This window comes from Periophthalmus magnuspinnatus, chromosome 5 (genome assembly GCF_009829125.3).
Source record: "Periophthalmus magnuspinnatus isolate fPerMag1 chromosome 5, fPerMag1.2.pri, whole genome shotgun sequence".
Taxonomy (NCBI): domain Eukaryota; kingdom Metazoa; phylum Chordata; class Actinopteri; order Gobiiformes; family Gobiidae; genus Periophthalmus; species Periophthalmus magnuspinnatus.
The window spans coordinates 23,719,120-23,743,351 of NC_047130.1; the positions used below are offsets into that span (position 1 = coordinate 23,719,120).

At 40.6% G+C, this 24,232-nt stretch overlaps 2 protein-coding genes across 3 annotated transcripts; both read left to right on the forward strand.

Moving 5' to 3' along the window:
* The first annotated feature begins 1,514 nt into the window (after window positions 1-1,514).
* On the forward strand, window positions 1,515-6,155 carry LOC129456264 (FK506-binding protein 5-like). The gene is made up of 4 exons (XM_055222001.1): window positions 1,515-1,524; window positions 2,585-5,086; window positions 5,547-5,656; window positions 5,724-6,155. Exons 1-3 carry the CDS (start codon window positions 1,515-1,517, stop codon window positions 5,648-5,650), a joined length of 2,616 nt encoding a protein of 871 aa, XP_055077976.1. The 3' UTR covers window positions 5,651-5,656; window positions 5,724-6,155.
* A 2,237-nt stretch (window positions 6,156-8,392) lies between these two features.
* Window positions 8,393-22,312, forward strand: prdm2b (PR domain containing 2, with ZNF domain b). 2 transcript variants are annotated; one of them, XM_033966070.2, is made up of 8 exons: window positions 8,393-8,786; window positions 10,603-10,730; window positions 11,389-11,492; window positions 11,677-11,829; window positions 13,425-13,542; window positions 15,556-15,660; window positions 15,753-20,101; window positions 20,687-22,312. In XM_033966070.2, exons 2-8 carry the CDS (start codon window positions 10,616-10,618, stop codon window positions 20,702-20,704), a joined length of 4,962 nt encoding a protein of 1,653 aa, XP_033821961.1. In that variant the 5' UTR covers window positions 8,393-8,786; window positions 10,603-10,615; the 3' UTR covers window positions 20,705-22,312. The 2 variants fall into 2 exon arrangements, with proteins under 2 accessions (XP_033821961.1, XP_055077635.1); XM_055221660.1 differs by having other exon boundaries at window positions 8,515-8,742.
* The last annotated feature ends 1,920 nt before the right edge of the window (window positions 22,313-24,232 follow it).

Below are 24,232 nucleotides of genomic sequence, written 5' to 3' on the forward strand. Positions count from 1 at the left end.
TATTTGGAGTCTAATCAAGTCCGCTAGCTAAAACCACCTGCTCATTTACACAGTGTATATGTAGCTTTAACTTGATGTGTTTTCTTAAGAATATTAATGATTTTTTTCTTAAAAGTTGATGACAAGGAACAGTTTCCAGATCTTGGTTCTGTACTCGCACAAGCTGAGACAAACAGTATTTTTCTGATGAACTTTAAATGTACAAATACAATACTGGACATCAACTCCCATATACTCCAAGGATTACATAAATCTACACCCTAGTCCCTCTGATCCTCTAATGGCTTCAGATAAACAAATGAGACATGAGTTGCTGAGCTGCTAAAATATGAGTAATGTCCCTGTCAAGCCTCCCCTTTTAAAAATAGACTGCCATTGGTTATCCTGCATACAGTTCACTCAGTACACCCTCGGACAGCAGGGGGAACAGGCACAGATCCTAAAGTAAAACAAATAGAAACAGCCACGCAAGACCATAAGACAGGTACACATTTTGACCTCATAATGGAGTTAATAAAAAGGGGTGGACAATGTTTCAATTTGATCACAATGAGTATCGTTATATTGCCTTAGAGAGGTAAATAAATCCATCTCCACAAAGTTCACACTTCACAGTAATTGTCTAAATCCACTCATGTCCCCAATTCAGAGTCTGATCAATAAAACAAGTGGATAAGGAAGAGAATCTGTGTTATAGAGCTTCATCAAAAGTGCATTATAACGTTTCTGGTCAAAGGTACGTCAACTACTTTGTCTAATTTTATTCGATTACAGCCGTTTATTTGCTCAAAAATATCTTGAAACCATGCACTCTTACTTCTCCACAGATATGACTTGTAACTTGAACTGGTGTCACGTTTCAGCGGAGATATACAAACCACTAACATCTCCATGAAGACGACTAGTCACACCAGAAAGGTTACATAATGCGCCTTTAAACGATGACAACGCCACCAAAACAGCATATGTTTGGATTCATACTAAAAAGGAAACAATTACAAATGAATAAAACTCTGTGAATATGAATGACACGTTTTAGGGGGTAGAGGTGGACTGCTGTGTCATCTTGTGCTCTGTGTGTAGGTGGGCCTCTTACGCACACTACCGGGACATCCACAGGGTCGGACACTTAAATAGCATGTGGTCCTCGTCACATGGCAGACTACATGCACAGACTGAGCGGAGCGAGGTGGAGACGTGACCCGCGCTGCTCGGAGTGAAAGAGAAGGAAGAACATCATGTTTTCTTTGCTGCTACTGACTCTACTCCTGAATGTCCAGCTCTTCACTGCTGCACCAATTAGTAAGATAAACGTTTCTGTTGTTGCGTAGATTTACAATGGAGTCTTGTTATTCTTTTAGCACTTTTTATCACGTAAAGGGACACTATGTAACTTATTTGGTGGAGGGGCTGCTGCTGCCACCTGCTTGTCTCCATGGAGAAGTTGTTGCTTTGCCTGGGAAGTTCCGCTGTATAGAGTTGAACTTATCTATCTTCCTGAAGACAAGTCGGTGATGCCTCAAGGTTGAGTTACAGGACAGATCTGTGGAGAGGCAAGCCCGCTCACAGTAGGAATACACATTTTTCAGGATGTTTTTGAACAATAAAAACGCTTGTAATTGAATACTTCCGTCAAAGAAGAGGCAGCAGTAGAACGTAAGATAACAGTAATGGCAAACTGTGGAACATTCCGAGTAAAACAATAAAATCTCCATGCGGTCACCAGAAAAGTAACATAGTGTACCTTTACAAAATAGGTTCACATGTCACTGACAGGACTGAATATTCAACATAGACTTTTACAGTTACAAGTGCTCAGTCTGCTCAGGAGCTTCTTATGATTTCTCTTTTGACAAAACCAACCACTGTACGTCCAAGATGAATATGTGCCTTTATTTATGCACCAAACTATTATTTATAGGCTCAATCATTTGTAAATGTTTAAGTGTTCAGTATAAGAAGGTTGAACACCCCAGGACTGTAAACAGTTGAATGCTGTCAAATATAAATGATAATGTATATAATAAGATATTAAATTAAATATAATATAAATAAATTAAATATAAACTCTTATATATATCCATGTCTGTATAATGTGACAGTGTGGTGCCGGAAAAGCACATGTCTGATTCACGTGAGCTAAATTTAAATATCTTCATACAGCACATGTTGTTCACAAACTATATGTTCATATTACAGACTTACCATGAGAGACATTTGAACTGCCACAGATCACTAATGTTACGTAAAGACTCATCAACACTAATGTGATCTTTACAGACTTAAATTTTATTTCAATATAATAACATTTTATTTAGCCTTGCACCAAAACTCTTCACTAATGTGTTTATATGTAATTATGTTCAAATGTTTTTGTATATTTAAAAAAAAAGAAAGAAAATATGTTTCATTATTCACCACATCTTTAAATGTTTCTGGGTTTTGTTTTGTCTTTTGTTCAACATTACAGTGCAATGACAATCAAAGACGGTCACACTCAGAATGAACCATAACTGGACTATTCCAATCAGAAATGTCCATTTTACAGTAGGGATTAACTCTAATTGTAAAAAATCTGTTGCAGATCAACCCCTGAGAGTTGGTGACGACATTTCCCAAGATGACAGCGACAACCTAGATCCGGTAGCTACTTCCGTCAAAGAAGAAGAGGCAGCAGTAGAAGAAGACGCTGCTCCAGAGAGTGGACCTCCAGATGATGAAGAACCTCCAAATAACACAGAAGAGATCAGTGAAGAAGATACTGGTCCAGAAGAGCCAGAGAATCCAGATGTGGTTGCGAGTGACGACCAAACAATTGAGGAAGATGTTCAAGAACCAGAGCCAATAGTTGTTGTTGAAGAATCTACCAATGAGGAACCTACTTCAGACAAAGAACAAATCATTGTAACTGAAGAGCAAACGTCTCCAGATGATACAACTGAAAATTCAGAAGAACCAGACGTGATTGCTGTTGTGGAGGCCGAGGAGGAACAAGGTCACGCTGATACAGAAGTTGTTCCAATTGCTGAAGAAATCATAGAAGTAGAAGAAGCTGTTCCTGTGGAGGCTGAGGTACCAGTGGTTGTTGTTGGACAGGAGGAGGAGGAGGAGGAAACACAAGAAGATGTCATGGAAACAGCTGCTACAGTAGAAGGTGACGATGAAGATACAGTCACTGAAGACCAAAATGAACCAGTGGTGGTTGCTGTTTCAGAGGGGTCAGAAGAAGAGCTTGCCCTCGAAGAAGTAGAAGAAGATATTGTTCCTATTATAGCTGAGGAAACACCTTCAGAAGAATCAGAAGAAACACCAATTGTTGCTGTAGTTGAGGATACAGAAGAAGACTCTGTCAATGAAGATCCAGTTGAGCCATTAATCACAGCTGTAGATGACACGGACAAGGAAACAGCATCTGAAGAAACTGGAGAAACTGACATTGTAATTGTAGAGGATGGTAGTGACGATACTACCTCTGAAGACCAGGAGGGAGCAGTAGTGGTCACTGTTGTGGAAGACACAGACACGCAACCAGAACCTGAGGAAGATACAGCTGTAATTGCTATCATTGAAGATACCAAAGAGGAGACAACTGAAGATCAACCAGTTGTTATTGCTGTTGTGAGTGATGCAGAGGAGGAACCCGCCTCAGAAGATACAGAAGGGGTTACTGCTATTTCAGAAAGTACAGAAGTTGAAGATACAAGTGAAGACCAGGCTGGAGCAGTGGTAGTAGCTGTTGATGGAGGTACTGAGGAGGAACCAACTCAAGAGGAATCTGAAGAAATCCCTATTGTTGCTATTGTTGAAGATAGTGAGGACGAAACCACTACGGAAGAAGACGAGCCATTAGTAGTAGCTGTTGCAGAAAGTACTGACGAAGACACATCCGATGCAGACCCAGAGGAGGAACCTGTAATTCTAGTCGCAGTGGAGGCTGAGGATGCTAGCATAGAGGAGGAACCTACTTCAGAAGATACAAATGCAGCGGAAGGCACAGAAGAGGAGCCAGCTGTGATTGCTGCTGTTGATAGCACTGAGGAGGAACCTACTTCTGAAGATACAAGTGAAGCTATTGTTGTCATTGTAGAAGGTGAGGATGGTGACACAACCACTCAAGATGGAGAATTGGTGGAAGATACAGAAGAGGAACCGGTTGTGGTTGTTGCTGTTGACAGTACAGAGGAGGAACCTACTTCTGAAGATACAAGTGAAGCCATTATTGTCACTGTAGATGGTGACACAACCACCCAAGATGGAGAATCAGTGGGAGATACAGAAGAGGAACTCGTTGTGATTGCTGCTGTTGATAGCACTGAGGAGGAACCTACTTCTGAAGATACAAATGAAGCTATTATTTCCATTGTAGAAGGTGAGGACGAAGAGACTACCACTGAGGACCAAGAAGAAGCTGTCGTAGTTGCCATTGTGGAAGACGCGGAGGCTGAACCCAAAGAAGATGATGGAGCACCCATTGTTACTGTGGATCAAGATACTGATAAAGAAGTAGACTCAGAAGAACCTGTTATTGCCGTTGTAGATGGTACAGAGGAAGAACTAACTACAGAAGACAAAGAAGAACCAGTAGTAGTAGTATCTGTTGTGGAAGATACTGAGGAGCAGCCAGAACCAGAAGACCAAACAGATATCGTCGCTATTGTTAAAGTCACAGAGGAAGAACCGGACGTCGTGGAAACCGAATACGCTATAGTTCCAGTGGTTGAAAGTACAGAGGAAGAAACAACCCGTGAAGATCAGGAGGTTGTGATTGTTGCTGTGGATGGTACAGAAGAAGTCACAGAAGGTGAAGAAGAAGCAGAAATTGCCACTTCTGTAGAGGTTACTGAAGAGGACACACCCATAGAAGCACAAGAACCTGAAGTGGTAGTTGTTGCTGAAGAAGAGGAAGCTGAACCTACTATAGCTGCGAGTGATCCGGTAGTTTTTATTCCTGAAGAAGTTCACGGAGATGACAAATCTGCTCCAGAAGAATCCAAACAACCCAGTCTAGAAGAGGTCCTTATTTTTAATGTGGTTGGCATTGAATCGTTAGCTCCTGGAGAGGCGATTGTCCAGGAGGAACCAATAGGTAAGAGCACAAACAAATGAATACAGATCTTGGCTCTAAAATAGTATCACAGGGATGGTCAAAATCTATATCAGTCTGATTGAAAATGTTGTCAATATCTGGCACCAGTGTTTTGTTCTGCGCTGCCCCAGTCTCTCTGTGCTCTTGTGTCATTCCCACTTTTAATTTACAGTGCAGACTAGAATTAAAATGGACACAGAAGAGCAATTAGGCTAAAATGGATGCATGTTATGTTGTGTATGATCATAAATACTTTATAGCCCAAGTTCTGATCATTTTTACAAAAGTGAAAAAATCATTAGTGGGGCTTGCTATAGAGTTTTAAAATGATATTGGTAACTGCAAATATTGGTTATCAGGTATTGGTAGAGGCTGAAAAACTCCACATTGGACCATTTGTAATAATATAAGCAGTAGAGGCAATATTTGAGTCATTTTACCATTGTGGTTTCTTCCCCAGTTATGATCAACAGAGGGGCCGTGCTGGGAGCTGCATTCTTCACTTTGGTTTGTTTTATGGCCATTGGATTTGTTGGTATAACTGTGTCCAAAAAACTGCGGTGAAATAGAGTAAGTCATTCTTTTTTATAAGATAAAATGTTACTGTTTTGATTAATGCATTGTGTTTTTGTTTTAGGAAGGAGGACTTTCTCTGCTGTAAATAATGCAAGCTCTAAGAGTTTTTTATGGTAATTTATCATGCCATGTTGTTTTGGGACCTAAAATTATTTAGTGTTACAACTTTTGCACGTTTATGAGTTTGGCTTGAAAACCATTGTTTAAAGGGTTATTATTGCTTTGTTGTAGGTTGTAAATCAATATGTGTAAATAGGCAACAGTTTGTTTACAACTGTTGGCATAATGGGCCTCGTGTTCACAGATTTTTAATATAGTTTGAAATGCCAAAAATCTATTTCAGTTGTTCTCTGTGGATTTGGAGACTGTAAAGTGGAGGCTGTGAATGCACACACTCTAAAAATAGAAAGGTTGACAGTAAGTTGTGGTGTTATATGTACCACAAATGTAAATAGTAGTCTTTTTAAAAAACACCTGAATGATTCTTTAAAATTAGGGTGGTGTGATGATTACTTTGATGATTACTTACTGTGTGTAATGTTTGTAGATTTAGTATACCCAAAGGGGAAAAAATAATTGGCGTTTAATGTTACACCATTTGTTTTCTTTATGTCTGTCATCATAGTCACTGATGTAAAACATTTTGAGCATGAGATACTTTTATATTGAACTACTAAAAATCTGCTCCTGTGCAAAGCTGTTGACGAGCCAATTGTTTTTGCTGATATGTGCAATAATGATATCTACTTTTAGACTTTATTAAATAGCCTTTAAAGATTCTATATGACATAAAATTGACTCTTGTGAGTTTTAAGCCATGTTAGAATGTTATTATCTCCTCAAAAACATACATGGAGTTGTGTTTTGTTTTTATTTACACGTTTGAATAACTTATTATTACATCTGTCTACATCTCCAAAGCTCAAAATGCTCTGTTCCACCTTGTGATGTCATGAAGTTAACAGCTCCTTTTACCTTGAGTTCAGTAGAGATTGGCAATTCCAAGTCTGATATTATCCAAATGATTCTAGTGAAAATGTATGGAGTTTAAAAACACAATGGAGCACTTCCTGTATTACCACATGACATCATGAGGTGGAACAGAGTGTTTTCTGTCTGAGAGAAAAACTCATCCTAAATATGCAGGTGTTGTGTCTTAAAACTGTGAATGAAACAAAACACAACTCCAGGTCTGTTTATGATGAGGAAACAACATTATGACAGATCAGAAAATAGCACAATATGGGCCCTGTAAGTTTAAAGTAACCTCATAGGCAGCAGTAAAATTTATACTGTGCAGGTTGACCAAAGATGCCTATAGCTGTTAATGAGTCACTGGACATATCATTTTCCTCCTGAAGGAGAGAGAGCGCCCCTATCAATCACAGTGAGACATGCTTCTCCGCTCACTCATATTTTTAGTAAACTGTATACGGTACAGGCTGTTCTATACGTCTTCAACTCGATCAGACACAGCTACAAGACACTGCACAGTGAATGCCACATGCTTTTATTGCACACGTTGAGACTGTGTTCCAGTATATTTAAGGGGGTGTGGTGCCTCATATGAAATCTAAATCTACACTATATAAACTGTAGTCATGTCCTGCAAATGTGAATAGGCAGTACTGTTTTTTTTCTGATGTTGTTTGCATAGAAACGTTGTGGTTTATTGAGATAAAGTCTTTTACAATACTATAAATGTACTTTATCTGATATTGATGCTCATTAATGACGTAAAAGCGTGTGGTCATCAGCGGGAGTATTCTAAGGATGAAACTGGAGCTCTTTTGGACAAAATCTGGAAAAAATAAGTGAGGTTACAAAAATCACTATTCAGAAATATCCTGTATACAACTCCTTTGAAATTCTATTGTGTTATGAAAGGAGAACGAATGGTTTCTTTGCATTTTAGAAAGATGTGAATAAAACAGTTTATGTCATGCAAAAGTTATAGTTTAGCGTGACATTGAGATGTTCCGGGTAAAATCTATTTATGTAGATAGTAAAATGTATGACACGGTTTGTTTATTTATTAGCAGCATCAGCCTAAAGCCTCTTCTTCCATTTGCGGGGACACAGCAGCCTCTTGTGGACCATATGCTCCTTGACACAACACAAACAAATATGAGGCACAAACATGGCTAAATGTGGCCACAGGTCCTTTCATTTCAGCTTCAATAACTGTGCTCTGTAGATAGTGCAGGATATTTAAACGATTAACTGGTCTTTTTGCTGCACTGGAAAAAATCTAGTCCTGTGAAAGAAAATACTATGTTGACATTATATAGAAATAAAAGCGAGAATGTGACAATATAAAAGGCTAAAATGATCAATAATGTTGTGCTAGTTGCTTTAAAGGTATGCAAAATTTTAATGCCAATACTAAAAAGCATTTAAAATTGATGAGAAGAAAAAAAAAGTTTAAACATTTAACAAACTTGAGTGGTAAATCCTACATTTTTGAGTTGTTTTTTGTTTTTGTTTTGGTCTTTTTGACTGAAACTGATCATTAATCTCTGAGACTGCCAACATATCTCTACATTATCATCATCAGGACACTACAGGCTGTAGATAAATATACATTTTAGTCAATATCTCTCAGACCTACAGAGGCCAAGAGTCTTACAGCTTATCTTGATTCCCTCATTACGCAGTGTGTCGAAATACTGCCAAGTCAATATTGCATCACAATTTGCCAACTTGTGTTCTCCAATTAGTTTCATCCCAGCAGTTGGGTAGTAGTGAGGGTGAAGGATGCGCAGATGGCAGCAGCCCACAGGCCCGTCCTGCTCACATCTCTCACATGAGGCTGTGTGAGATACTTAATTGGCCTGGATCCGTATTGGCTGCGGTGTAGTGTTGGTCCTGTGTGCGCGAGAGAAGGGGGACTGTTCACTTAAGCCTGTTCATAGATAGAGTCACTTTTGGCCCATCCTCGCAGTGTGAACCGAAGGGCTGTGACACGCGCTACCTCCCCCAGCACCTACTCCACACTACACGAGCCGGATGAGTTACTGAAAGCCCTAGTACGACTCCTCCTGGCTGCCTCCATCCGCCATTTTCAGGATTCAAGGCAGGTAGAGTGCCAAATATCACCCCAGCCCCGCGGTCAGATTAACAGGTAAGTGCGCGTAAAAGTACCCGAAAGTGTTCTCTCGCGTAACGACCGGAAACATTGGAGCGATAAAAAAAAAAAAAAGCTTGCAAGCACCTTACTCCAGGACGACAGCAGCAGCAGCAGCATCGAGGAAGAGGAGGAGAAGGAAACAGGGCAGGGATAGTCTCTTTCTGTAAGGGTAACAATAAACTACTCATTCGACGTTGTGGTGTAAGAAAAGACTGGGGTTTTTTTTTTGTCCTTTCGTCGGATTTGAAACCACGCGTGACTCCTGCGCGCACGGCCACTCCAACGCCTCTGTTTGTTGTGTGAACTTCATCAAAGAGGGATGTGGCCAGTTGATCCATGGTCACAACTTCACTAAAGGCGAACTGTCAACAAAACAACACGCTACAAAAGTTGGGCAATATGGAGTTTATGTGTTTGAATCAACTTGGGGATGTATAGTCTAGTTTTTGGCTCAGTAGCTACAGCCTAAAAATGATGCGTAAAACCACAAACAATAGGGATTTCCCGAGTGAGAGATGAAATATTGCTTTGTGATTGTCAAATAACTTCTAATGTTGGTGTTAAAATACTGTCTGGGAAGAGTGTGGACTGAGGCTGCCGCTGTAGACATTGACCAGCTGGTTATTGTGCTCCAACAATCAGGTCTTTTGCACATTGGGACAAAAGGAAGTGAGGGGCAGAGCATCTGTTGGATGAAGCATAGACCTAATAAGACAAAACATGAGCACTTCTGCCTTAAGACTGATAGGCCTGTGTATTGCATAATATATAAAACCATAATTAATCCAATCTTCTCCTCTTACGCATCGATTAAAATCTCTTCACCTTCCCACAGGCAACTTTTACCCACAGACCTGATCCATCAGTCAAGAAACACCCATCTCAAATTACACTCTGCATCATCTGTTTCCGTCTCACAGCATCTTCTCTCGGTGGTCGCGTTTATTACCTCTACTGCCTCACTGCTCTCAACTCCTTATACTTTAACACATTTTGCTGTTGCTCCTGATGAAAAACTGCCCTGGTTAAGTTTGAATTTGAGGCTAATATGGAGAGTCACATCTTTAGATTTAAAATGATTAATTCTTGAGATGTTTTATTGTTTATTTTTAGTCATTGTTCATTGTTGTGAATAGCTCAGACAGGTTTTAGTTGAGAAAATGAAATAACACATTAACTATAAGCCCAAACTTTCTAAAAATATGTTTATGAGCTTTTACAGACAATTATTTTTAACAATACTGTACACATGGGAATTTGAATACAACCATAAGATTGATTGACAATTAATTAATGATGTAATCTATGTAATTTATAGGTCAATATTACTCTCCACCGACGTGCGTGAGCATGTGATGTGTGGCCAGAGCCCTTTGCCAAACCAGGGGAAACACTGGAATTTAATTATTGCACTTCCCTGTTCTTCGATTCAGACTTGATGCTGCATGTTTCAAAGTACAATGTTTTCTTGGCAGGTTTTCAAACGGAAATGAGCTTTCGGTGTTTGGTGCATAATACCAGACATATGATATGAATATTATTTTAAAATAATTAGGTCCCTTGTCGATCGTGTGGTTCATCTTAATTGATCCCAAATGGGCAACTGACCAGGTAAAATACAATAATAAATGTGGGTTTTATCATGAAGAGGATTTATTGTGAAAACCTAAGCCAAAGTCAGATAAAAAGCGTAGTTAGTAAAATGTAAACTTACTTATTAAACTCGAGTATAATATTAAGGGTCCCAAGTTACCATGATTTAGACTGGCAATAGTGACATGTCTCGTGTGTCTTCTGTCTCTTTTTGTAGTTGCTTTTTGTGAATGGATGTGAGTGGAGGCACAGTGGAGACCTTAGATGAAGTCCCGCCTCATATGTGGGCGGGGTTACCAGACTATCTGAGTTTGGGACATTCCGCTGTCAATGAAAACCGCATCGGTGAGTAAATTAACGTGCCCTGCTTCATGTTGTTAATCAAACAGTCTATGAAGTAAATAGCTGTGAGAGAGGCCTGGTAATTAATGGGTTCATCTCATCAAAACAAGGGCAGTGATATAATCCTCAACAGGCAGCGCTAAATAAGGAAATCACACTGAATGTTTTTATTAAGATTGCAGAATATACTAAAAGAAAATGGCGATGTACATTATTTGTTCCCCAAAGGCCATATTTTTTTTAACCCTTGATCAAACTTGTCGTAGGCTAGTCAAAAAAATTGATACCCAGAATATTAATCAGAATTGGTGTCAGAACTATACTCATTTGAAGTATCCAATCCATTTTAGTAGTTTATATATATATATGGTCTTGATCTATGTCTAAACGTGTATAAGACTGTATGATGATTCTAAAGAAACTACAATTATGGTGTGTTGATAATAAATTGAAATTGACTACTTTTTAATCATCACTACTTTGAAGGTAAAAGACAAAAGTGTAGGTGGATTCAGTGTTTGTTTACTTTCATTGTAATTACCTGGTGGTTCTTCATTATAGAGCCCGTCCAATGATCCAAAATTCCTATACTATTGTTATGTCATATGTCGTAATTATCTCATCAGGTTTATCATTTTGGTTATTATTTTGTCGTGCTCAGGGGTCTGGACCACTCGGCTCATCCCCAAAGGCAGGAGGTTTGGTCCGTTTGTGGGAGAGAAGAAGAAAAGGTCCCAGGTGACCAGTAATGTTTACATGTGGGAGGTACGACCGCACCGCTTTTTCCTTAAACACTTTTTCACTGAACCTAAAACAAGCCATACTATGCGTCCCAACCTTACACATCTATAATTTAAATACATGTTCTGTAATGTTTCACTTTTACAACATAACTATGAAACTATTTTCACTTGATAGCACCCCTGTACTCTGTACCTTATATTTGTAGGTGTACTTTCCGAGCCGTGGCTGGATGTGTGTAGATGCCACTGACCCTCTGAAGGGAAACTGGCTGCGCTACGTGAACTGGGCACACTCCAGTGAAGAGCAGAATCTGTTCCCTCTGGAAATCAACAGGGCCATATACTACAAGACTCTGAGGGTCAGTACGACACGCAGCACAGTGGAAGAATCACTTCTAGAACCACATCTGTACAGACGTATAGCAGCAGAGACAAAATATCTTCACATCTCCTCTATTTATGAAACTAAAATGACATATTGTTTGCTGTTTATCAAAGCAAGTTCACCAACCACTGCAGAACACATGGATTGTCTAGTACACTGGCAGCACCAAGAAATCATAAATAAAATGCCAACAATATATAATAAAACATACTTCTAAATCTGCCAGGAATACATTGCACAAGCCTTAAAATTAGAATACAATTTTCTCAGCTATTTTAATTGTGTTGTGTTCATGTAAACTTAATGAGACTTTTTCAGACAGCTCAGACCTAAAGCAGCTGTCTCCAGTGCTCACATTTACCAGGTGTGAATTCAAAAGGCAGATTTTATTTTTTTCAGTACTGTTAATAAGCTTAGAAACATTGAAAGAAACTGTCTTAGAGGTGCAAGGACTGGGTGAACTATGCATATATACTATAATTTGTAGTCATTGTAACTTATAATTACTTACAGCTGGGGTTATGATGACTTTATTTTAGCTGCTATAGTTGCGCTGAATGTGCTTTTCTTTTACAGAGCACTATTATTGTCAAAGTGATCAGTGTTGACTGCTAAGTTCACTGGGATGAATAAACCCCTTCAGCCGACAGTAACTTAGGATGCGTTCACACTTGTCCTGGTTTGGTCCTGGTTTGCAGTCTCAATTTTGATGTGGTGTTTGTGCACGAGTGCACAAAAAGTTACAAGAAATCACACTGTAGAACAATGGAGTAGCTGGATAATGGACAGGGGAACTTCACCTCTTAATATAAAGTGAGATCATATATTCTGGGACAAACCTACAATAAAATAATTAACTATTAACAAGCCCATATATTTTCTGATCTCTGTTATATTGTGGTTTCTTCATCAAAAACACAGAGTTGTGTTCTGTTTAAGTCACACATCCTGTATATTTAGGTTCTTTTCTCAAACAGAAAACATTCCTTCCACCTTGTGATGTCATGTGGTAATACAGGAAGTGTCCACTGTGTTTTAAACTCCTTCACTAGAGTTATTTGCATAAATTCAGTCCTGGAATTTCCCATCTGTACTGAACTAAAGGTAAACGGTGACTGTTAACTTGAAAACTACCACAGAGCATTTTGAGCTTTGGAGATGTAGACAGACTAATAATAAAGAGTTACTCAAACATGTGCGAATGAAACAAGATAACTCCAGGTATGTTTTTGATGAGGTAACAACACTCTCACCTGGCTTAAACCTCACAAAGGTCAATTCTGTGTAATATTGTGCCTCTATTAAATATGTGTGATTAAAAAAACATAACAGTATAAAGTTTTATCAGTAGTTTAACTCCCACCAGATCTGAGCTGCTGTTATTATCACCATACCACACTGGGATGGGGTTGTAGACTGCCTCTTGCAGATTAGGGCGAAACTGTCAAATCCTTCGCCCCCCTTTCCGAAGACAGATGAGATGCACCATGTCCCAAATATCGTGTCTGCCTCTGAGCAAAGCCGCGTGTGATTGGTAGCCGACCTCCTCCTCTTGTCTCATTGTTGCAGCCTATAGGACCAGGCGAGGAGCTGCTGGTGTGGTACAGTGTGCAAGACAACCCCGAGGTAACAGCTGCACTAGAGGAAGAAAGAGCCAACAGGAAAAATTCACCCAGAGCGAAGCGAGGTGAGGCCTGCCCTTCAACTATTATGACATCTGGGCTCACTTTCGACCATTATGCTGCTTTATATTTACCTGAAACTGTGGCTAAATGCGGGCTAGACTTATTTCTTTGTCGCTTGGTCGAAGTTACACGGTGCTAGCGAGTGTAGGAAGGCTAGTAGTGAAGGCTAATGTTGCGATGTGCTGCTGCCTACTCTCGACTTTGTTACTCGTCACTAAAGTCATCGCTACGTGGATATATAGCATCGTGAGCGTACATCTGCGTCTAATACATATTGATTTTACGTACCAGGGCTAACCACGCACGTAAACAACTCTGAACTACATTTTCCTCCTCCTATGCCAAAGGAGTTGTCGAGGATGTGACCTTCCTTGAGTTCCCAAAGCATGAAAAGCCATCCTTATGCGCGAGCCTGTGTATGTTAGATGATGGCCTAGCATGTTAGCCGACTAGCCAACTGTCTTTTTTACACTTTATGGGCAATTCGAGCGTATTTACGGCACAACACTCCGTTTAAATCATTATCGTAGATGTAATATATAGTTTGTAAACGAATACGAGACAGTAAAGTGGTGTTTTCTTTCGCGTAAACCTGTCTATCGAGTTGTCAGACTTGATAAGGCTTAGCATTCGGCTACAAGGCTAGGTCTGCTGCACGTACCTCGGACATCTCGGTCTAATGTGGGCTGTCTGACTCAAAAGAGACGATAAACACTTTATAACGCACTTATTATTGTCAAACTGTCCGTATTTTATCAAAATCTACAGAAAAACATGGCGTTATAACAGCCAAAAGTGTGGTTAAATAACAATAATTATAATTGTAACTAATGATGAAAATAATATACAAGACACGCCAAACATTAAAATAACATGTATTAAATGAATAGTTACAGATGCGTCAGGACGCAGCGTGTAATAAACAGATTAACCTTTTTCACCATGAACTTTGGACATGGTGTTGCCTTGGAAAAAACTGATGGCATTTTAAAGGCCTCTAAACTCTTTCTCCACAGCAAACTAAGGTTTTACTGTCTACATAAAACTACATTTTCATAGCCACAGAATGTAAATATTCTATGTTCAAAATCATCTTTGCTAGATCAGAGAGCATACCTGTGTACCTGGCTGTAGCTAACTTGCATCCAAAACAAGTAGGCCTAATCTAGTACTTTGCAGTATTTTCTTCAGATAGTAGGCAATATTCTACGAAATACTGAATAAACATATACTGATGTGAAAGCCAAGACCTTTATATAGCGTATTTTTAAGGCTAGCTATGAAAAGTTGTGCATTAGTTCTTTAGTAGTTTAATTTGTAACACCATTTTCTACTGCTCAGAAAGTTATTATATTCAGACTAAATTATCAGACTTTTACTGTGGGAGAAGTACACTGATACAAGCAATGCATTGTTAAAATGTCTCTGTCTCTAAATTTTATTGTGAAAATCAAAGATAAAGGTTTACCTGAGTTCCTTTATGTACCCTGTAGGCAGAATGATGTAATCAAACTTATTCATTACCCAATTACTGTAAATAGTCATTGTAGCAGGCCTATATGTAATTGTTTCCTTGACAACTTAGTTTACATTTGTATTGTGTGTTTCTGAGTGGTGCTCCCTGGGATGAATTGGGCTTTGTAGGCCAGGTCAGATGACCTTGTTGACACACTCCACCGATGATGAGGTGCCAGGGAAGCCTCTTGAGCCTGAGGCTTACACACCCAAAATAGTGTCCTATTTATCAGACCGGCCTTTGGAGACCCTGTATTTGTCATTATTTTATGTAAAATTTCTCAGTAGAACAAACCCTGCAGCCACACAACCTTAGTTAAACTTCCTCTTCATAGTAATAAACTGTAGACGTGTTCAGTAAGCTGGAGTATTTTAAGAAGCACTTGGAGCATCCTTTGTACTTGTTTTAAATGTTCGTATTTCACCAAAATACTATATGTACTTTGCCCTATATGTTTGTTTTCTCGCATGATTCTAAGTGATGTGTATTTGACTTGCAGCCAGAAGAAAGCTGCTTGAGAGAGCCAGCCCGGCTGGTTTGGGTGGATTCAACAAAACGAGCACAACTAAGCCTAGTGCCAAGGAGATGTGGGATGGGGATGAAGGTATACTATATGCTTAGTCAGGACACATTTTATGCCATTGTATGTTCAGTTTTTAATTTTAAACTAAATGTATTCTCTTTTGTGTTTTGTAGGTGTCACTGAGGAGGATCAGAGGCCCTCTATAGAAATACAGGAAGCTAACGCCATTGCAAGCATGAACTACGGGGAAGTAGAGAGAGTCATGTCAGACAGAGGAAATGGACGGAAGGAGGAAGAGGAACAAATGGAGGAAGATGATGATGAATTAGAGGAAGACGTCCAACAGAAAGATGCTCAGTATTCATTTGTGCAGGGGCAACCTCGCCAGTCCGTGACCAGCGCTGACACCAATAAAGAAAGCCATTCGTTTAACACTGAGTCAACTCATTCAGGGCACAACGCAGACATAGATCCTGATTATGACCCTGACCTTGAGGGGGACTCCCAGGGCTCGTATCCCTGCCATCAATGTGAACGCCATTTTTCTACCAAGCAAGGACTGGAGAGGCACCTGCACATCCACGCAACCTCCAACCAGCCCCCCCAAGTGTTCAAGTGTAGGTACTGCAGCAAGGCATTTAGCTCACAGGTAGGGCGGCGAAGACACGAGAGGAGACATGAAAACGGGTTTAAGAAAAAAACTGGGTCCTTGGCTGGAACTGCAAATCTGTTGAGCAATGTAGCACAAACAAATGCATCAAGTGCTGATTTTACAAACTTGACTAGTCACTACACAGCCATAGGAACACAACTCACAGGGGCTGTTATGCACAACATGGACATGCAGAAAAAAGAGGTCATTGCGGATCGGCCGTTTGTTATGGATGAAAATGGGGAGTCAAAAGAACTGCATCCTTGCAAGTATTGTAACAAAGCATTTGGCACACACACCAATATGCGAAGACACCAACGCAGAATACACGAACGGCATTTATTACCAAAAGGAGTGCGAAGGAAAGGAATGCTACTTCAAGAAGCGCAACAACTCCCTGATGAGTCACCAAGTGCTAGCCCACCTCCGGTCTATTTGCCAAGTGCAGATACAGAGGATGAGACTGACAGGGATGACTATGCTGTTGATATTTCCAAAAACATATCTGATAATTTGAACTACTATATTGATGGTAAAATTGTCTCAACCAGTGCAGCCAGTGGTTGTGATGTGATTGAAGTGGATTCTAGATCTGCTGCTCTTTTTGGTCTTGACACTGTTATAATCAGTCCAAGTCAGCTTACTCAGACACTAAAGGTAGAACCTAGATTGAGCACAACAAAGCAAGTTTCTAATCTCGGGCAAAGTACAGGAAAAAGGAGGACTTCTACACCTCCGCTTGTTCCAAATCTAAAAGTAGAGACAGAAACTCAATCATTAACAGTTTGTCCGCCATCTTCTTCGTCTTCGTCTTCCTCATCTAGCTTGATAGTAGGAGGGTTGTTCCAACAGGACACATCCTCCTTTCAGCGTGAAAAAACTGTCTACCTTTCCCCTAAGCTAAAACAACTACTTCAGACACAGGACATGCAAAAGTCCACCATCGCCCTCTTAACTGAAAGCCATAGACTAGCCTCAGTCACCCCCATACAAGGGACTTCAGGTAGGTTTAAAAGACGAACCGCTTCTCCCCCCGCGTCCCCGCAGGTTAGCCCTCCCAGTAAAGTTGAAAAATCAGAAAGTTTGAACCCGTATTTGCTAAAGGTGCCAAAGTTAGAAAGCCAGAGCATGTCACTACTACCTTGCAGTATGAATGATAGAAAAGATGGAGAACCCCTTGAAAATACCACTCAAGGGCATTCATCATCTAATAGTGGTGGTAATACCTGTAATCAGCAGCCATTAGACCTGTCAAATTCATACACTCGAAAAAGCGATAGTGGTATTAAAGTTGTTGGAGATGGCGCTCTAGATCTAAGTTGTCATCGTAAAAACAGTATTGAGCCTGAATTAAAGGGAAGCCCGGGTCCTCAACCGCTAGTCAAAAAGCGAAAACCAAACACCAGCATGCTAGAAAAAGTGCTCATGAACGAATACGTAGGTCTTCCATTGCCCAGTGAGGAGAGCCCATCTGCCTTAGCCAATATAATGCCCTCTCGCTCTCCAACTGTAACATCGGACAGCGCCAACCCGTCGCCGCCGTCTTTGACCCCCGTAATGCTGAACCCGGCCTCTCCCGCATGTGACAGTGTGACATCACCGACCCCGCCCCCACCCGTCCTACCCACAATCCCCTCCCCGCCTCCCATGCCTAGCTCGCCCCTCTCGCAGCCCTCAGAGTCGACGGAAATGAGACCGCTCCCCGTGCTCTCACCAAAAATGTCGCCAAGATCAGAACAAGATGACGCAGAAGTTGATGACGCAGAGAATGAAAAAAGTGAAGACGAAACTAAAACAACAGAAATTGAAAATGGCCTCCAAGAAGAAACATTAAAAAGTTCTCCCAGCTCACCAGATGTTTCCAAGAATGATCATGATCCCACCACTCCCACCACACAAGATGCTCCTGCGGCTGTTGAAACTACAACCAGTTTGCTAAATGGAAAAATAGAAAGCAATATGGAGACTGAAGAAGAGAAATCTCCAAATTTGGATAATGCAGATTCGTCACCTGAAGAATCTTCTGTATCCTCTCCTGCTCCTGTCTCAACCAAAGTGCCCTCTCCAAAGGTAACAGTTCCCGAACACATTCAAATTAAAGAAGAGGCACAAAACGGTGTAGACGAGAATCCAGTTTCAAACCATGTTCCCGAGGATAAAGACGACGCTAATGCTGACTCCGTTAAAACTGCTGAGGAGGAAAATGACTTGGAATACTGTAAGACTTTTGTGTGCAATGTTTGCGAAGAACCGTTTGACTCGATTAAAGAGCTTTCAGGACACATTGCTGTACACGCAGAGCAGTGGCCGTTCAAATGTGAGTTTTGTGTTCAGCTTTTCACAGACGGCCCAGGGCTCCTTGAGCACCGGTCCACGCTACACGGGGTCGGTACCATTTATGTCTGCTCCGTTTGTTCAAAGGAGTTTGCTTTTCTTTGCAATCTCGAGCAGCATCAGCAAGATCTCCATCCCAAAATGACATGCACGCACACTACTGTAGAAAGTGGTAAGCTCCGGCCACAGAACTACACCGATCCAACCAGAGCCAAAGACGAGAGCAGTCCTTCCACACCAGCAAAAGAGCATGCAGAGGAAGTATCTACAAGCAGTGAGTTGGAGAACGAGGAGAAGGATATGAACGGGAATCACTCACAAGAGGAGGCAGAGGACCCCAACGAAGAGCTGTACACTACAATAAAGATCATGGCTTCAGAGGGAGGGAAGCCTAAAGGGCCTGATGTCCGGTTGGGCATTAACCAGCACTACCCAAGTTTCAAACCTCCACCGTTCCCGTATCACAGCCGCTCTCATGCCTCTGTAGCGTCAGCGACAAATTTTACCACTCACAATATCCCTCAGACCTTTAGCACTGCCATCCGCTGCACCAAATGTGGTAACAGCTTTGACAACATGCCCGAGCTGCACCAACACATACTGGCCTGTGCTAATGCTAGCGACAAGAAGCGCTACACTCCCAAGAAGAACCCAATACCCCTCAAGCAGATTGTCAAGTCTCCAAATGGAGTGGTGTCACCCACAGCAGCCACAGCAGGTCAGGGGGCATTCAGGAGGATGGGCCAGCCAAAAAGACTCAATTTCAATATAGAAACTGGTAAAATGAAAATGAGTGCTCTGAGCAAGAAGAAAAACCAGCTGGTCCAAAAGGCCATATCACAGAAAAATAAATCTGCCACAAACTCAAAGACCTCTCCTGTGAAAACTGAGGAAGAGCAGGACTCTCCCAGTGCCAACATCTGCCCCCACTGCAGCCGCGAGTTCACCTACGCCGCCAGCCTCTCTAAGCACTGTATGAGCTGCCCCATGAAGCCTGTGGGCAAGACGGGCAAGAAAGCAGCAGCAGAGGTAAAGAAGGAGCCGGCCCCCGTGACCGACAAGAGCATGAGCCTTAGAAAGAAGACCGCAGACCCTGAGCCAGCTCACACTGAAGCCGAGACCAAACCGCTGGGCAAGACCAGGGCACGCAGCTCCGGAGCGGCCGAACCAGAGCCCCCTCAACCAATCAAAGCCAAAGGAGGACCAGGAAGACCCAAGAGACCTGCCTCCTTCCCCGAGTCCAAACCACCTGCCTCAAAGAAGGCAAAAAAAGGCTCACCTCAGTCTGTGCCTCCTGCCCCCTCAGCACCCTCCGCCCCCCCTGCTGACCCCACACCGAAACCCAAGACTCAGCCCAAAGGCAAAGAGGCCCTGCCCAAGAAACCAGCCGAGCCCAAGTCCCCTCCTATGAAAAAGGAGCGATTCTCTCTCCGAAACCGAACGGGAGGTCCCATCACCCGCAGCTCTCAGGCTACAGCGTCGTCTGCCCTGGGACATGCTGAGGAGCAAGGCAGTGAGGAGCCTAAAGACACTCAGGTGAGATGTCCACTTTTATATTTATACACTTTATTTATTATTTGCCTCTTATTTGGTGAAAGTTGTACGTGTGGGTTGGCCTTGATAAGATGCACTTACAGTTGCCAAAAAATGCTGAATCTTAAGTCATTTGGCGCAGCAATAGACTCATATTATAGTTCCACATTTAATCATAATAACGCACTGATAATGAAAAATAAGTGCTAATTCAAAGTAACGCCAAAAAGCAGATGCCAGTTGGAAGAGCTTTTTGAGACTAATTAGACTGAGAGGAATGCATTTAATTGGTAATGGGTCAGCATCGTGACAGTTTAAAAGGTTTCTCTGTTTTATCAAGTTTAGACAGTAATTAGCATTGATTAGTGCCTGCCATCAATGCATCTGTTATGTTTAATTTCAGAGTTGACTGCAAAATTACTGTCAATTAGTTCCATTTTAACTTCCATGTTAACACATAAACAATTGTAGTTGATGTGTAATAAATATAATACTTTTAAATTTGATAATACATTGAAAAGCTACACTAACTCTAACTTTGTCAGTCACACTCTAATGTTATGAATGTGTAAATGTTGTCTTTTCCAGGAGGTGCCAGTGAAATGAGAGCCATACGGATGCATTCTTTTGGAGTTTGGTGCTTCTTCTCTGTCAAAGGTCTGGACTGACCCTGACAGCAGAGGGGGGCAGCTGTGGCCTCATTCACTTGAAGCAAAGTGAAGTTGAACTCTACTGCCTTGTTGGATTTAAGGGAGGGATCGCTCTGCATCTTCCAGTTATCTCCTGAATCGAACTGAGCCTTGTTTTTATAGCCAGCCTGCAAAAAAATAGAAAAATTACGTGTAAATGACAATGGATTCTTAATATATACAATTTGTGTCATTACTGGACCCAAAACAGTAATACTAGGGCTCTGTTATGTTTGAAAGCTGATCTATTGCAAATGGCAATCATGTATTATTTAGAATTAGGGAATCCTGTATTCTGTATTTTCCTATTTGATTGTTTAGATTTTCTGATATTTCCGGATATGTCTCTTAAAAATGCATGTGCGAAGTAGACTGTACACTAGATCAAGCATTTTTTTTCTGTCTTCTTCTCGACACTTCAGTTTGTACAATTATTTACAGTATAAATAATAATGTTCTGATTTCATTTTCTGTAGTTATTTTATTCTAGATAATGATACTGAATTTTGTTTGGCAAACAAACTTGTAAATGGCAGTAGTTTACTGCAATGATTGGTCCTCAGGAACACTGTACATTAGTGCGAGGGTGAATGATGTGGGTGCTGTGTGCTCCTTTAGTTCATACTGGTCGTCTGTAGCTCTGACTCACACCGTAGTTTGACAGCTGATTCAGTTGTAGAATAATGGGAATTATTATTCCCATTAGTGGAGTTTGTCTCGACAAAACAATTTAAAAGTCCCTCACCTTGCCCTGTGTTTTACAGCACTTTAAAACAATCTGCCAAAATGTGTCACCCGATCATTTTAATTGGCTTCATTAAACAATAGAGGAATGTATCCTGGTCTGTGGAAGTTAGCAGACTCTGTATTTTGCACCAATTTGTGCAAATTATCCCAAACGACTCCTTATGCCTTCTGACAACATGTAATAGTTGTCAGCTCCATGAGACGTGGAGCCTAGCCTGGCCACTCAATCTGTTTTTTAGTATTCTGTGCGCAAACAATTAGTTTTGCCCACTTAAAATTAAGCAATTTAATGTGATCCTTGGGTCTAAACTAATGCAACTTGCAAACCATGCAACCCACTACAGGCACTAAGCAATAACATAAATAGAAGTCTATTCTGGTTTAGTGCGATTGGCAGAAGGAGAGATTCGACTGTGAAGGCCTCTAAATTGGACATGTTTCCATATCTTAAAAAGTTTGACTGGTCAGGCTAGAAAATACCGTTTGCCATTTATTACAGAATGTGGCAGTAATGTGTTGAAAGAAGCAGTATTTTTTGGATTATTTTATAATACGGTGATATATTTTTGAATCTCAAACAGTTTTTCCTGTCCATACCCTTTTGTCTGACATTAACGTGTTGCATGGAAAGTCCACAGAACATTTGTGTAATCCCAGCAGAGACTCTTAAGCTTTTCAGAATCAAAATGTATCAAAGATGAACAAGACAAATTCTCAATGACCTCAAGGGAGATGTGGCTGTAATTGACATAATAAAACTTTTTTCAGATTGTGTAAACCTGTGAGCAATTTGTTTTGTAACTTAATACATTCTTATTTTATTGAAATCATGTTATTTGGAGATGTGAATTTGACCAAGATTTGAAGTTTTTGAAGGCTGTTTGTTCAACTGCAGACGTTTTAAATAAATAACCCTATAGTAATGTATTCATGGGGTTCATCTTCCAGTTTACGCTAGGACTTTTGACTATTCAAAGGACATACGTTTTCATCACTATGGCAACGGTGCTAAGTTTTCAACACTTTAAAACGCGAGGATAACCACGGCCTTTTATTTGGAATCACACGACTCACAAAAAATATCGTTGTATTTCTTAAATGATACCTACACTGTAAAAAATAATATTGTAAGTGATTGTACATCATTGCTCTACTTCTGTGTTTCAGATGACAACAATCTAGAGGCCATAATACAGATTGGGGGGTTCTAGGGTCTAGTCAATGATACAAATGATCATGTTCATCCTTTGTGAATTTACATTTTGAATATTATTTCTTGGCTAAATACAATGTTATCAATCGGAAAAACTGACTCTTGCCCCCATGTGAGAGTATGACATCATCATCACATCCGAGGACCTCAAAACTACCGTTAACTTAAACAGTTGTGTGAGAATAGAGCGTTAAGGTCAAGTCAAGGTCATTGGTAGACGATGCTGCTTATAATACAATCTCTGCCGCCTCAGGGTCCATTACGTGCTTTGTTGAGGGTCATACCAAAAATATTGATCCATAAATCAAACTGTAAAAATGACACCTAATCCAATCCAACTTTATAGACCGGTTCACGTGAGCTCCATCAAACTTATTTCACCTTCGGGGCAGGATGATAACATCAAAATCACTGTCTCATTTTGATCATTATTTTAAGTCTTTGACCATGCAGATCTGATCATTTAAAACCTCCCTTTTGTAGTTAAAGGACAACGAGCCCATTTGAGTGTAATAAATGTGTGATGATGACATAATGACATTCAAAGCAGAGCCTGTGAGTCACTGAAGGACCGTGTTCTTCAGCACAGCTCCCATCACGGATACAAACTGCCATTTCAACACAAACTGACACTTCTGAACATCCCTTTTGCCGCGTTTAATAGTTTTATTAATGTAAATCCTTTAAGCTGTACAGTTGGGAGGCTGCAGAGAGAAAATACCTGATGACCGGTAAATGGTCACAATTTTATACAGTGCTTTTCTACTTTCAATGCACTCAAAGCTCTTTACATCGAGGAACCACTCACCCATTCAGACACACATTCATATAACAGTGTGCACAGACAGTGGAGTCAAGGTGGGTTAAGTGTCTTGCCCAAGGACACGATGAGTCACGGTGGGTCAGTGGATGTGACCGCTCAACCAATGATGTTTATGTTGAGAACCGCTAAGCTTCAGGGCATTGGACTGAGCTACTTGTATAAAAAATTGGTTTTATTTTTCAAAGGACTTGTCTATGGTCATTATTGTATCCATGTGTATTCATTTATTGCAGTATTGATAAACTATAAAACATCGTATTTTACAGTTTTCAATGTGAATTTGGCTGGTTATAATCAGCAAAATCAGGCTATACTCTTGTAGTAACCTTGTATTTTTATTCATTTTTACATCTGTAATAGTAACCTCCAGTGTAGATGTGGCTACAGTGTGGGGCCAATAGTAACAGGCACGCCACCGCCATGTTTGGGACATTTAGTTACACTTCATATTTATACTGAAGCCTACTAGACTCTCGTTGTGACAGGAAAGCTCAGTTGAAACCCCTAGTGCCTGTGTACACTGGTGTATGAATGCGAGTGTGAATGGGTGAGTGGTTCCTTCATGTTCGATTGTCTCAAAGGTGGAAAAGTGCTATTTACCATGACCATTTATCTAACCTAAAATCCTTACAAATTCCCTTACCACTGCTCAGCTAAAATAA

What these genes read in the sequence shown, in the direction of transcription:
- LOC129456264 (XM_055222001.1), top strand. An exon ending in TGTCCAGGAGGAACCAATAG is followed by an intron (nt 5,087 to 5,546) that starts GTAAGAGCACAA and finishes TTTCTTCCCCAG; the next exon opens with TTATGATCAACAGAGGGGCC.
- prdm2b (XM_033966070.2), top strand. Translation starts at nt 10,616, where the DNA reads ATGGATGTGAGTGGAGGCACAGTGGAGACCTTAGATGAAGTCCCGCCT. An exon ending in TGTCAATGAAAACCGCATCG is followed by an intron (nt 10,731 to 11,388) that starts GTGAGTAAATTA and finishes TGTCGTGCTCAG; the next exon opens with GGGTCTGGACCACTCGGCTC. An exon ending in TATACTACAAGACTCTGAGG is followed by an intron (nt 11,830 to 13,424) that starts GTCAGTACGACA and finishes TCATTGTTGCAG; the next exon opens with CCTATAGGACCAGGCGAGGA.